Raw genomic sequence first — 14,234 nt, 5'->3', positions numbered from 1 at the left:
ATCACCGTTGATAAACCATGCTGAGCTGTTACAAATGCCACACCTACACACACACTTATATAAGACACGTACACGCATACAAGTCACGCACACCTGCACGAAGGAAATCAAAACGTTCATTTTGAGTAAGTTCATGTTCACAGCATAGTAATGCAATACTTTTTTTTTAAAGAAGAGAAAAAGCAATGACTCACTTTAAGTAGAAACGTCACTGCCTCGTGCCAGGTGACTTATTGAGCTCTGGTCATTGGCCCTTCGATGGTCGATGGTCGTGAACCTTCTCCGTCGTCTCCTCGTTACCTCGTTGTTACTGAAGAGTGCACAATGCTTCTCGCAGTCGCTTTGAGACTTTACCATGAAACACATTTGACCATTCAAGGCCAGGCACACTCTGTGTGTATAGTTGCCACTTTGGGAGACGTGTTCCTCGCATGGACGTTGTGTTTCTCTGTGCTCGTTGCCCTCTTGGCGCCGCGGCGATAGCTGCAGAATATAAAGTCCTCGTCGGCTTTCAGCATCAGGCGTTGTGTCTTTGCTATCCACGTCTGTTTGGCAACATATTTGTTCTGCTGGGCCATTTCAAACTTCTCACTACTGTATTAAAAAACAGTGTTTTCGTTGAAACCACTGTGTTAATCGTTTTCTTCGTCGCAGACTGCCCTCGTGAGCACAGGGCTTGGTTGGTTCTCGTTAATTGCTGCCGCCCCAATACTTTTTAGCCGATAGATACCTGTTAAAGGGGAGTACGCACACAAACAAAAGTAACACTTTCTAATCTCTCCTGTTGGAGGTACTGAGTTGAGATGCATTGTGGGTGATGTAGGCAGCAGGTTTTCATAAGGAAGAAGAATGCATGGAATGAAACCGATGATATGGTTAGTTCTGCATTGATTTTCATCGTTGTGTCTTTTCAACTGTTTGTTTGTGAATCCCACCATCAAGCAGTGTGGTGAGGCAAAAGTACAGGCGCAGAGGAAACAGGCTGGAGTCCAGCTACGGAAAACAAAAACAAAAACAACTCTTTACTGAGGAAAAGGTAAAACATGGAACTCATGCTAGAAGGCAAAGTGACACATAAGAACTACAAATGGGATTTACAACAGGAATTACAACAGGAACAAACAACAGGACTAAACAACAATCTGGCAGGGGACAAGAGAAAGAATGGGAGTATGTATAAGGTGGGAAACCACAGGTGTAGGGCATGAGCAATCAGGGAGACAGAGGAGTGTCTGAGGGGAAGGTGAAGGCAAAGAACAATTAACAGTCACTGGGGAGACAGACACATAACTAACAGGGTGTTACATCCACCACGTTATAGGTGTGCCATGTTGGCTATAGATGGGTAAGCCAACTCTTTTCTACTCTATTTTTTATTATTTTTAGCTGACGCTTTTATCCAAAGCGACTTACAATCCTGTTACATTCATACACCGTACATAGACGCAGCTACAGGGAACAATTCAGGGTTAAGTGTCTTGCTCAAGGACACATCGACTAGGGCGGGGATTGAACCTCCAACCCACTGACTGAAAGACGGACCTGCTACCCACTGACCCACAGTCGCCTATTTTGTTGCCTAATTCTCATCAGGCTTTTAATACACTGTATATAACACGTAATGCATCCCTGAGGTGGTCTGCAGGGGCGTACTGGGGGTAAAAAGTGGCCCACTCAATACACGGCGCGCTGCCCACTCAATGTATCGACTAGTCAGTGGCCTACTTGGAAAAATACCCATACACTTAACATTATTTTGGCTTACGCTCAAAAACGGCTTTGTCTGCGAGCGAGTGACGTAAGTGTCGAGTAAGCTAGTGGTTTACATTTAATAACAGCTAAAACAAAGTTAGACTGACGGAAGACATTAGTTTAGTAAAGAAGATGGAAACCATGAGTGTGAATACAAACCGCAATGAGTAGTGTGAATGTCAGTCAGTGATTATTGACTTTTGACTTTATTCGCACTAGACCTGAACGGAGAAGGGGTGTGACTTATCTTCGTGGCTTTACTCCGTGACAACACTTAGAAGAAATATCCACGATTTCTGCTTTATACTTGTGGGTGGAAATCCCACAACGCCCTCGTGCTTGGATTCATAACATCACCCCTAGGCTCACACAGTTCGGTGAATTTCACAGACAACGTCTGGATAACTGCTGCTTCCAGCGTGACTAGAGTAACAGCAGCCAGTTTGAGTAATTAACCAATGGCAGGACGTCAGTGATGATGAGGGGAGCATCTCAACGCTGATTGGCTTTTCGAAAGCTCGGCGTCGGACGAAGGCTGCATCTGTAAAATGAAGACGCAATAACAGAGGGCAGGAGTCTCTTGAGTCACCTCAAGAAGTGAATAGTACAAAAACAACAACACTTACGTGCAAGAGATCATACAGCGAGCTGAATTTCTTGCACCTGGTCTCCAACGACCGAATGTCAGTCTCACGATAGACATGTTCCGGTGTCTGAAGAGAAAGTGTTATTGTTAGCGATGACATTGTGAGTGCAGTATTACATTAAATTACATGATTACATTACAGTAAACGTGAACATACAGGCAGACAGACCCACATATTCGACAGTATGTTAGAAATGCAACATAGACAGAATTAACCAGACAACGAGAAAGTCAGCGAGGTCAGAGTAGTGGTGAAGGTACCTTAAAGTTCCAGGAAATGTTGTTGGAGTTGCCGTCTTGTTGAAAAAAGTTTTTTCTCCGGGTTGAGCAGGGTGTTCGCTGGATGACCCTGAGTCTCCTCTATGTACCTCATCTGAAGATACAACGTCACAACGGGGGCAGCGAGTTTCAACCTGTTCATTTCTATATACATTTTCATGACCGCCAGAGCAATTGCTCCAATTCAAACAACCTAACCTTTAGCAACAACAGGGCTCATACAACAGAGACACACACGAGTAAATCTGATGATTAAGCTTCTCGTAGTACTTACCATGTCATATTCACTCGAGCCGGGGTACAGAATCCGAGGTAGAGAGCAGCAGCGAAGCAGCCCACAGACCACATATCTGTGGCCTTGGTATAGGGCAAACGTGAAATAACCTCTGGAGACCTGAGAGAGGATAAAACAACCATGATCACACTCACCATGATGACAATGTCCACTAATTTGAAGCATATGACCTCTACTATGACCCTGACAGATCCAACACGGTTTCAGTCACTCACCTGTACGGAAGGGTCTGAATGAAAGCGCCCTGGGTGGCAGCTGACACCTCATGGGCCAGGCCGAAGTCGATGACTTTAAGCCTGTAAGGTTCACCGACATAATATTTGCTAACTTGATGTCTGCGTGTATTAGTCCAGCAGTCTTCAAATGACAAAGTGCATTGGCGACCTGCAAAAGGTTATTAAAGACTTTTGTCCAAGTGCTCAAACTCCAGACAGATGTGTTGTTTGCAGATGAACACCTGGTATCATTGCACCAGGTTTCTCTTGTTGGAGTTGAAACAGGACATCCACCTGTTGATACACAACAGGCCACAGAGAGATGCGATATCGACTCGAGTCACAGTAACAAACCATCATATTGTTTGTCGTATTGTATCGTAGGCATTTCTTCTCCTACCTCTGCTCTGGACTGTTCGACTAAAGAGCCGTGGTTTCGCACTATTTTGATGTCTACCGTCTTGTTATCGGCGATATTCCTGCACTTGGCAACCGTGCGTAAGGTACCCTGCCCGAGGACGGAGGTACCCGAAATGAGCAAGTCTCCGATAAACACCCGGTTCTGATTGGATGGGGCTTTAGCCATGGTTAAAGCCACCAGAGGTGGCACCTGGTGCCAGGAACTCAAAGCTGGGAGGAGTGCAGATGTGGACACGACATTTAGTCACAATGTAACGCTACAATGGTAACATTTCAATGAATGTTATGAGGCGAAAACAACCGGCAAAGTAAAAGGTACTCACTGAGTTTGTCAGATGTCGTCACTGGGATTTGTTGAGATCTGTCAGGATTTTCTCCGGCAAATGTTGGAAATAAATGTGTGTCTATCACAAGTTCGGACAGATGTGAGTTGGTTGAAGATCCAAAGTTCAAAAGTGAAGGTCTGGAGGTTCAGGTAAAAGGTTGTTGCTCTCTCTCTGGGTTTCTGAAGGGTCTGATCACCAACATTGGGTCCCTCCAGCTTGGGCGTTTTACATTCCGTTCCATGGTTCCATTCCACAGCTCCACATTCTAAACTCACCTTTCATAATAATTCTGCTCTGATTGAACCATAATGGTTAAATAAAAGGTTATTATGATATTCATTGTATCATAAGCCAGTCTTGGTGGATTCAACCCTTTAGTCGTACAGAACCCACACATTTTAGGACCATGATATCTGACTCAATTCTTTGACAAAAACAATAATACTTGTAGAATATCTGCATTATGCACACAATCAACACATGTTTAACAGACATTTCAGATCTACACATAGTATACATATATTTAATGTCTTAAAAGGCCTCTAATGTACCACAATTATCAATGGGGCCTCTAATTTAACATCAGTGTAAGCACTAACCTGAGATTTAATCTCAAGTGCACAAAAAGCAGCAGAAACTTCACTCAAAGTTTTCTCTTGGGGGCAGCAGAATTTGTGAAACCTATATTAACATATCTCCACCTTTCAAGTTGTTATAGTGATCTTGTCAACAGACAATTGGCTCTTTATACATCCAGCAGTGAGTGACATTTAATTTTTTTGTATATTATAAATATGATATTATGCTAGAAGTTACACATTTGGCATATTCCAATGACTAAGAAAGCACACTTTGTTATTACTATGCTATATTACTGTATACACTACATACTTTTGTCCATTAAAATATTATAAATGTATTACCAACTGTATTCGTAACTCGATTGCCCTCGACCACAAGTCGAGGGCAATCTAGTTGCATTATATTGGAACTAGATGGAGAAGACAGACACCTCTATAGACGATATCTACGACACACAACTCACTCCAAAACAATCTAGATTGATAAATAATGCCTCCAGGTAAAATGGAAAAATATTTTGTATTTATTTTGGGCTCCTAAAATCCGTGATTTCAAAGCCTTGTCCAGCTGTTTACTGACGTCATGTTTAATGAAGAGAGAGAGGGAGAGATATACAGGCAGGCATCTTCTTTGTGTTGTATAATTGCCTTTTCTCCCTTTACACCAACAGCTGCACCTCCAGTCACCAGTCCGTCAAGCTCCTGAAGTTCGCGGATGACACCACCCTCATTGGACTCATCTCTGGTGGGGACGAGACCGCCTACAGGTGGGAGACTGACCACCTGGTGACCTGGTGCAGCCAGAACAACCTGGAGCTCAACGCTCTAAAGACAGTGGAGATAGTTGTGGATTACAGGAAGAATGCAGCCCCACCCGCCCCTCTCATCCTGTGTGACTCCCCCGTCGACGCTGTGGAGTCCTTCCGCTTCCTGGGCTCCATCATCACCCAGGACCTCAAGTGGGAGCTGAACATCGGCTCCATCACCAAGAAGGCCCAGCAGAGGATGTTCTTCCTGAGGCAGCTGAGGAAATTCAACCTGCCAGGGAAAATGATGGTACACTTCTACACGGCCATCGTTGAGTCCATCATCTGCTCCTCCATCACCGTCTGGCACCCTGCAGCCAAGGCCAAAGACAAGTGCAGGCTGCAGAGCATCATCCGCTCGGCCGAGAGGGTTATTGGCTGCAATCTGCCTTCCCTCCAGGTCCTGTTCACTTCCAGGTCACTGAAGCGGGCCAGAAGGATTGTCACTGACCCCTCCCATCCTGGTCACACCTTGTTCGAGTCCCTCCCCTCTGGTAGGAGGCTGCGGTCCATCAGGACAAAGACCTCCCGCCACACCAAAAGTTTTTTCCCGTCAGCAGTCGGGCTCATCAATGGAGCCCGGGTCCCCCACTGACTGACTCTGTCACCCCCAGAACTACCTCCTCTTCTTCCTCCTTCCTCTCTCCTCCTTCTTCCCCCTCCTTCCTCTTCCTTCTCCTCCTCCTCCTCCTTCTTCTTCTTCTTCTTCTTCTTCCTACTACTCCTCCTCCCTCCTCCTTCTTCTTCCCTCCTGGAGGCCTCCTCCACACACACGTCACATGTAACATGCACTTTAACTTAAACACACATCTCTTGAAACACACACCTAAACACTTTAACATTATTTGTTGTCCGAGCACTTTATCTTTATCTTTATCTTATCTTATCTTATACTTAAGTTTACTGTTGCTGTCGCGTTGATTGTTGTTTGTCATGTCTAAATGTTGCACCTTCCGCCAAAAAAAATCCTCGTTTGTGTAAACATTCCTGGCAATAAAACTGTTTCTGATTTTGATTCTGATGGGGTTTAGACAATTTCGAAAGTATGTTTATAAATGTCACGAGAATTCACAGCTAGAAAATAGCAGTTATATTATGCTAATAATACTAGGTCTCTGTGTCACGCTATCCTTGTACCTCATTGTTTTATGTGTTATGTATCTCTTTGTTTGGTCTGTTCCAGTCTTACAACGATCAATCTTCTAGAAAACGGACAACACAGCTCAGCTAAAATAGTTATAATTTACAGTAAAGTAACATCACAAGTGATTCAAACTATAGTTTCTAATTTTCATCACTTTCAATAACACATTTTCGCTGCTTCTGAATTTCCTCTTGGCTGTTGATGTCTATCAATATCGCTCATTTTGAAAATAACGTCAGAGGGCAATATGGATCCGTATCAGACCAGCGAGGAGGGCAATACGTGGCTGGCATGACGACCCATTAGCCAATCAGAACACTTGTACTGTTGTTGCTATATAATAATTCATCTTTATTATTAAAGGAAAATGTAAGCTAGCTGTCTAGAGGAAAACGCAGTTCAAGGACAGCTTAACTTGTGTATTGCTACTTATGCTTCAACTCTGAAACAAAACATTTTTGGCAATGGGTGCCCTTTTTTGGGTTTGAGCACCTGCCCCCAATGTTTGTGCACGTGCCTCTATATATGTTTATGTATATATACGTATCAACGTATGTGTATGTATATGTCCAAAAACCCTGATGAATAGCCGTCCATGAATGAAGCTACCTCGCCCGGACCAGGGAAACCTGGTGAGACGAGCTCGAGGGACGTGGAACGTCACCTAGCTAGCGTACGTCTCACTGATCTCGGCATCTCACTGGTTCAGATCCAGATCAAAATATGTTTACATATATTTTTTTATGTTTTCAAAATATGTAAACAAATATTGTTTATTAATCATCAGAATAAGAGTCAAGCTCTCTGAGAGCTTTCTTTCTGTTAGTTTGATAGATTAAGGATATATGCCAGATATATATCATATGTACGTCGACCTACCTGGGATTTTCCCCGGTATCCCCAATAGCCCGCCCACCTCTGGTGGTATGTCCATACTCTAAGTTAAATAGGTGTAATATACTAAATATCTTATACATTTTTCGATGATCATTTAACAGCTGCAGCACAACATGTGTGCACAATAGGGTTTGGCATTACGTACATTGAGCCAATATAAATGTGTCAACCATCAGAGATTTTGCCATGTCATCTCTCTTGGTGTTTTGGGCTATTGTTGGCAATGTTACAAATCAGTGAGCAAGCCTGCTTTATGGCGATGATTTTTTGGCAAATTCTTTACAAATGTCTTAAAATGCATTTATCAGGCATTCACTTGGTGGTTTTTCCCAAAACAGCCCTCCCTGTCTATAGATAGAATATATTCATAATCAGTCTCTCAATAGATTTCCCATCAAAAACAGATTATATCACAAAACCTATAAATATGATTACTTGACTAGAGAATGTTATCTAAACTAAGCTGTGTAAGCTAAACTAAGATAAATTCCAGACAAGATGCCCAAAGATAGTATGGTTACGGTTTGTTAAATACCTCTGTTTGGTTAGAAGATGGGGAAAGAGCATGACAACAAATTATATTGATTAATATAGATGTTAATATAGATGCAACAAAGCACAAAAGAAGTTGAGCACACCTCTTGTTCTTGAGAGAGGCTTTATATATCAAATGAAAAAACTGTGACTTATTGTAACTACTGGATGGCTAAATGAGCCAGGTATTGAATTAATGTTTTGAGATGTTGTATCTCATAACAAAAGAATATCAAATAATAGTTTACAATGCACAAAGTAATTTACTTACTCATGTGTAGTAAATGCAATGTGGCCTTTCTCTAATCCCATGATAAATGAATATCATAAACTGCATGATTTGATGCTTCTCATAACACATTCTATGAATCTTTTAAAATGTAAATAGATGCTGCTGGATAGCAGAGGTATGTTTTACAGCTTATATCACCCAATCAAACAAAAACACAGCAAGACATGAAAGCCTAATGTAGCTAAAATACAATTTATTCCTTCTTTCAAGTCACGGTTATTACAATATTTAGAATCATGAGTACATTTTTTACCCTCGCATTGTGTACTATAATGAAGTAGAAGTGTTACATCAAAGCACAAGACAGCCACAGTTGTTAAAGGATGTGTTGGTAGCGCAGACATTCAGTATCACACTTCCACTTTGCCTAACTGTTAAGCAGATACAGGTCAGAATAATAGAATACAAGCAAAGACAGAGAAAAATACAATGTCATCCCTTTGAGCGAAGGAAAACATATTTAAGTTTAGTTGGGTTTTCTTCCCTTGATGACGACGATACCAGTGCTCGTTATTTCTCTCTTCTGAAGCACAGACCGAGAAGAATTTACTGACAGCTTTCTGAAAACAAGAGATCAGTCCATGTTTGGGATGAATGGTCTTCTGTACATGTTCATGTTTCCAAGTGCTTGCAGGTAGATGATGATGCAGTTGTGTCCCTCAAAGAAGGCACTCTGTCCTAAAGAGCTAAAGAGAGAAAATAAAACAATAAAAAGTTAAACTATAAAGAAAGATTTTTTCTCATAGATTGACTGTATAGAGCTAGAGAAAGTGAGATACATTGTTATCAAAGTTCCTAAGTGGTAAAAGACCTTTTTTGGCCACAGGGATCTCTCTCAATGAACACAGTAACTTGTAAACATCCATACTTAAAAAAACATAACAGAATTGATTGATTTAGAATGTAGTTACCCATAATCGGAATTTCACAACTCATTATGATACACATCTGTAACGTTGAATGACTTGACGTACGTTGTGGACATTGCATGCTGAAATGAGAGCTAACGTACCGCGTGTCTGCCCTTGTGCTCACGCAGGGCCGCGCCGCCTCCGTCTGCCAAACGCCAGGGCCCCCACGTTGGTGGGAACAAAGTTTCTGTGTCCCAGTCCTCCTGACCGACTCAGGAAGTCCGCCAAGCGGTGGGTTACACAGGTGGATGTGTTGCATCCCCGCTTCTGTGCCGTTGCGTTACTTGCAATAATGGAAAAGAGAGTGAACACAGTTCATCACAGGAGGATACTCAAGGTCAGGTCAGGTCATCTGAGCGAAACATGTTTTAACAGTATTGCTTAGCATCATTAACAACAAATGAAACACAATGGAAATACAAAAAATGTTTTAAATGATTCTGTGAATTGTGTGTGCATTGTTGTCATGCTTACCCTTTTCTCCTTTCATGTTTTATTCAATGAGTGATGTACAACCTATGTTTTCAATAGTGAAGGAATTTAAAACAGCTTCCAAGTAAAACATGAATTTATTAAAGTAGAACCAGGTTAGTATGAAGAGGAAACATTAGAAGTGTGTTTAGCTGTTTCTATATTTTATTGTATTGTACGGAACTACCTTAGTAGAGTGGAAAATTAAAGCAAAGCTTTTTCTATGAAGTTAGTCAGACAAATCGGATTCACATGCATCAGCAGTCTGGTGAATGGAAACAGATCTGGATGAACAAGCAAACGTTAACACAGGCAGACAGAAGAATAGACAGGCTGAATATGAGAGTTTCAATTGTATGAGTTGCCGTAGTTTTCAAATGGCTCAGAGAGACTTCGCTTCTTGCCGGGCGTCTCTGCTCCCACGTTGGTGCGGGGATAGGTTTGGAGTTTGTGAATATCCTGGGAGAGTTGGCCCAGCATACAAGTGCTTAAGCCGATGCAGCGCTTAGAAAGGGGTCTATCCAAGCTGTTAGGGACAGAGACAAACGTGCAGAAACAGGCTTACATAACTGTTGCATGCACATGAATATTAATAATTACATGCATGATTTTCTAAAATGTCATGCGTTAAATTAATATTTGAATTGCATGCTAAGAGGCATATCAAGATATCTGTTGTAGTTGAGCTGTCATGCTATGCATGTTCAGTTTCTAGAATATCATGCATGTTCTCTCCTGCCCGTTGATGTCATGCTCTCTTCAGTTTTATGACACGCCTTCCAGGCATGTCATTTACTATTATACTGAATAAATGGATGGATGAATTGCTAACTCCAGTCCATGCATGAACAGATTATGACAGAGAGTAGTTTTATATGAATTTCACTATATACCGTGATAAAAAATAAATAAAGACCAAAGTTGGAGCTGTTGGACTTATAAACTAAAGTGTGTTATATGTTGCTGAGATAGATAGATAGGTAGATAGATGCCACATTCTATATTACAATGTATTATGATCAGGGTTAAAATAGTACAATAATACCAACAAACAATAAAAGCCATACCTGGTTCCATCAGCTGTGTTGTGCTCTTGCTCATCTGATGTTATCTGCATGAACTCCTTGAAAGCTCTGAGTAACCTTTGGGCATCATTATTCGATTGCATGACTCCATCTAACATTGACTCCTTACTAGTTCTGAAAATACATATTTGATTAAGTAATCTGGAAACATTGGTTTCATTTCTTTGAAAAGCAAACATCAGCACTTTTACATTTAAAGCAAACTGATCTTTGGAGTTTTGAGGAAATTAAACTTATTAAAAAAACATCAACGTATGTGATTAGTTATGTTAAACGAGGAAAACTGTTCTGCAGGAATAATTTGGAACACATTTATTTCTTAACATAATTAAAATAATTAAAATAAAGTTTACAAATATTTACAAATATGTTATTCTTTACGGAATAATGCCATAACTCTCACCTGGATGGAGCTGCCTGTGAGTTGTACATCTGACAACTGATCAGTGCACAGGCAAGAAGGAGATTCAAGAGTTTCAGCATGATCATAATTCCCTGTGGAAAACACATACAATACAAACAAGGTCATCCAAAATATTGCAAATATATATTTTTTAAATGTCCACAACATTTGATTCAAGTAGACATGATTTCTTATTAGTACGGACTTCCTCATCTACTGCATGCATCACTGCTATGAATCTTCCCTCCCTCCTACTCAGCCTCACTGTTAGAGCTGCTGAACTTGCGGAGGCAGATAGAAGAGTTATTGGTGGTATGCTGAAACTGATAGCATTGCCAGCAACTATAACAGCAGCTCTGTCCATTAGCAGAATTATCAGCTGCTTCTCCCCACTGTTAGCACCCAGTATCCACTGGTGGCTATCCAGTCCACTAAATTCTCGCCTTCTCAAAAAACGGCATCATCTAATATTCAACAATGACAGCATAATGTACATCATTTTAAAAAAGCCGTCTTTTATCAATACTCACAGTGAGGTAATAAATCTTCTATTAATGAAGAAATGCAATGATAGTCTCACTTGTGAATCTGCTGAGCACTCCGTACAGTGCAGGGCTTTATATATGTCCAACATGAGTGTCTGTATGAAGTGAGTGAGCTTGATCGTAGTCTATTGGCCAGTCAAATGTTTCACCTCAAACTGCGAGCCAATCAGAATTACTACGTCACTTACATCTAGCCAATAAAAGAGCTTGTGTGTAAATGGCTTTAATATATTTGCTTCATTAAACAAAGAACTGCCATATATTTTACTGAGAAATAAAAACCTCACTGTCATAGTTATTTTAATTTAAATGGTTTAGAGAATTTAAAATATAAATCACCACTGGCGCTGTGATTAAAATACGTCCATGTGATTTTTAATGTTGGGCCAAATCTTCTTTAAGTGATTACAATGAACACGGTTAGGGCCAATAAGTGGCATGAGATCCAAAGGTGTGCCGTACCCACTATTACTCATAAGATTCATCACATTTATGAAGACAGTGATTCATATGTCATTACATATTACCAGATAGCAATGTCTTAAACAAAACAAAACAACTTGTAACAGCCTTTGCTGCAGTCAATCAATAAAAATGCATTTTAACGTGGTATGGGGTTAAAGGCTAAGCGCAGGTTCATGTGTTCATCAGAACGCCATCAAGCAGACAAACAATTTACAGTTTGCATGTTTCAATATATTATTGGCTCATTTGACACTGCTAAAAAACGTTTTTATCCTGTATATTTTCATAATTTATGTCAAATTGAGTAAAATGAAGCCTTTCTTGAATGGGAATAGTGTCCCTGAATAAACTAAACCTTTCCATAGCATTCAGTCCATACAGTTTCTCTGAACTAATTACTGTGCTGTTGGTCTCCGGCACATCTTGTAATTCCACCTTATGTAAGAATATTGGATGATATATAACGCACTCTGCCTCTCAGTTAGTTTTTGCGTCACAAGGAAACTCATTGGTGTGAATGAGCCTTTTAGTACTGTTGAGCAGACCTGCAGGCTCTGTACCAGGAGCCTAAATGTGTCTCCAACAGCTCCATATGAGATCAGAAGCTGCTCATGGCGGACTTCAGACTTTAGAGAAAGAGATTCCAACAGTAAACATACACACATAATGATTATTGTTTCCTTTATTACCTCCCAAAGAAGTCTAAAGTGAATATATTTAGTTTACTGTTCATCTCCAGCTTCTCATGAAACGTCAACCCAGTACAGCAGAAATGTGAAGATAGAAAATCACAGTGGACCGAATTCAGATGTCAGTGCTCAAACAACCCCACTGTTTGGAAATTCTCCAAAATGATTATAAATACAAAAGCCAAAAGTCATGCTAACCATCTCTCTCACTCAGATAAGAAGGATGTCTCTTCTCCGATGACAAGAGACACTAGTCTGTGTAGAAGTAAATACTCTCCACTTCGTTGCTGCCGGGTCTCGGTTCACCGCGGCCGGCTCTGATCAGCCACACGAGGTAAGGCAGAGAAATTACATTCCAAGGGGAAAAGTGTCTTGTCAAGAATGCAATTATCTCACACTGCTAACAGTCCCTAATGCTTGGCACGAATTGGCTTGATCAAATTAATTGAAACACAGGAGAGCATCGATGACAGAGAGGTCAGTGTGTGAGCGCGTCGTCTCCCAGAGACGAAACGCCACCGTTCTTGGCTGGGAATAAAAAAGTCTCTCAGAGAATCTCCTTCAGAGCTCAGTCATATCAACATCTTGCAGCGAGAGTTGATTAATAATCAGCTGGAATGATACTAGGGTTAGGATGTATATTAAATATTAAAGTTGGTACGTGAGGAGTGTAGACATTTGAGCATATATATGGATCATCGTGAGTCAGTCCGCTGAATTCTCGCCCTTCTAAGCCACCAGACTAATGTTGAATCTGAGAAGGCAAGCTGAACAGAAGCCATCGTTAAATAGGTCTTGATATTGTATGCAAATAATAGGTCAACTAGACATTTTTTTATTGGAACTGTCCGAAAGAAGAAAGCATGAAATGAAACAGTTGATGAGGAACTTTATTGTCTGTGTAAAAAATATTCTTTGGCTTTACAAAAAAGTGTTAAAACAACACAGTGACATTTTAAACACAGGGCAATGAGGAGAAGAAACAGCAACTGGGTGGAAAAGCTTTAATCGGTTTGTGCACTTCACAAAAAACATCACTTGACCCTCATACCTCATGGAATTACAAACATGAGATGAAGTATCCATTAGCAAAGGGACGTACACCTGCTGCTCTCCATTAGAAAGCTGACCAAACCGGAACTAACATTGAAACACACGGCTGGTGGTTGCAGAGGGATTACAAGACCTCTTGGATCTTCCTGCCTCTTCCATTATGTTGTTGGAAAAAAGAGGTTCTGGATAACATTAGTATTACCAGGGAAGGTCAGTCATTTGATTTTCCTCATGCACTTGATAATTCCAGTCATCCGGATAGTAAATAATTTACTGTAGAACCACAGTAGACAAGGGACCCACCTAAACAAACATGACACACAATGACACACACTTTAGCTAATCAGGAAGAACACTCTTCAAATGGCCTTATAATGCATTAAAACCTATGCCTTGATATCAGGACAGGAATACAATGAACCCGG

The 14,234-nt window shown here is 40.9% G+C and overlaps 1 protein-coding gene across 1 annotated transcript; it reads right to left on the bottom strand.

Moving 5' to 3' along the window:
* Positions 1-9,772: 9,772 nt before the first annotated feature.
* calca (calcitonin/calcitonin-related polypeptide, alpha) lies at positions 9,773-11,184 on the bottom strand. The gene is made up of 3 exons (XM_056413103.1): positions 11,058-11,184; positions 10,637-10,768; positions 9,773-10,095 (listed from the first exon to the last, which is right to left on the bottom strand). The coding sequence occupies exons 1-3, from the start codon at positions 11,162-11,164 to the stop codon at positions 9,918-9,920; spliced, it is 417 nt and encodes a 138-aa protein (XP_056269078.1). The 5' UTR covers positions 11,165-11,184; the 3' UTR covers positions 9,773-9,917.
* Between the last annotated feature and the right edge of the window lie 3,050 nt (positions 11,185-14,234).

Source organism: Pseudoliparis swirei, chromosome 4 (genome assembly GCF_029220125.1).
Source record: "Pseudoliparis swirei isolate HS2019 ecotype Mariana Trench chromosome 4, NWPU_hadal_v1, whole genome shotgun sequence".
Lineage (NCBI taxonomy): Eukaryota > Metazoa > Chordata > Actinopteri > Perciformes > Liparidae > Pseudoliparis > Pseudoliparis swirei.
This window is presented reverse-complemented; position numbering and strand designations above follow the sequence as displayed.

Excerpts from the sequence above, each read along its gene's own strand:
- calca (XM_056413103.1), bottom strand. The coding sequence starts at position 11,164 with ATGTGTTTTCCACAGGGAATTATGATCATGCTGAAACTCTTGAATCTC. Across the intron at positions 10,769-11,057 it reads TCACAGGCAGCTCCATCCAG|AACTAGTAAGGAGTCAATGT; the intron begins GTGAGAGTTATG and ends ATGTATTTTCAG. Across the intron at positions 10,096-10,636 it reads AACACAGCTGATGGAACCAG|CTTGGATAGACCCCTTTCTA; the intron begins GTATGGCTTTTA and ends TGTCCCTAACAG.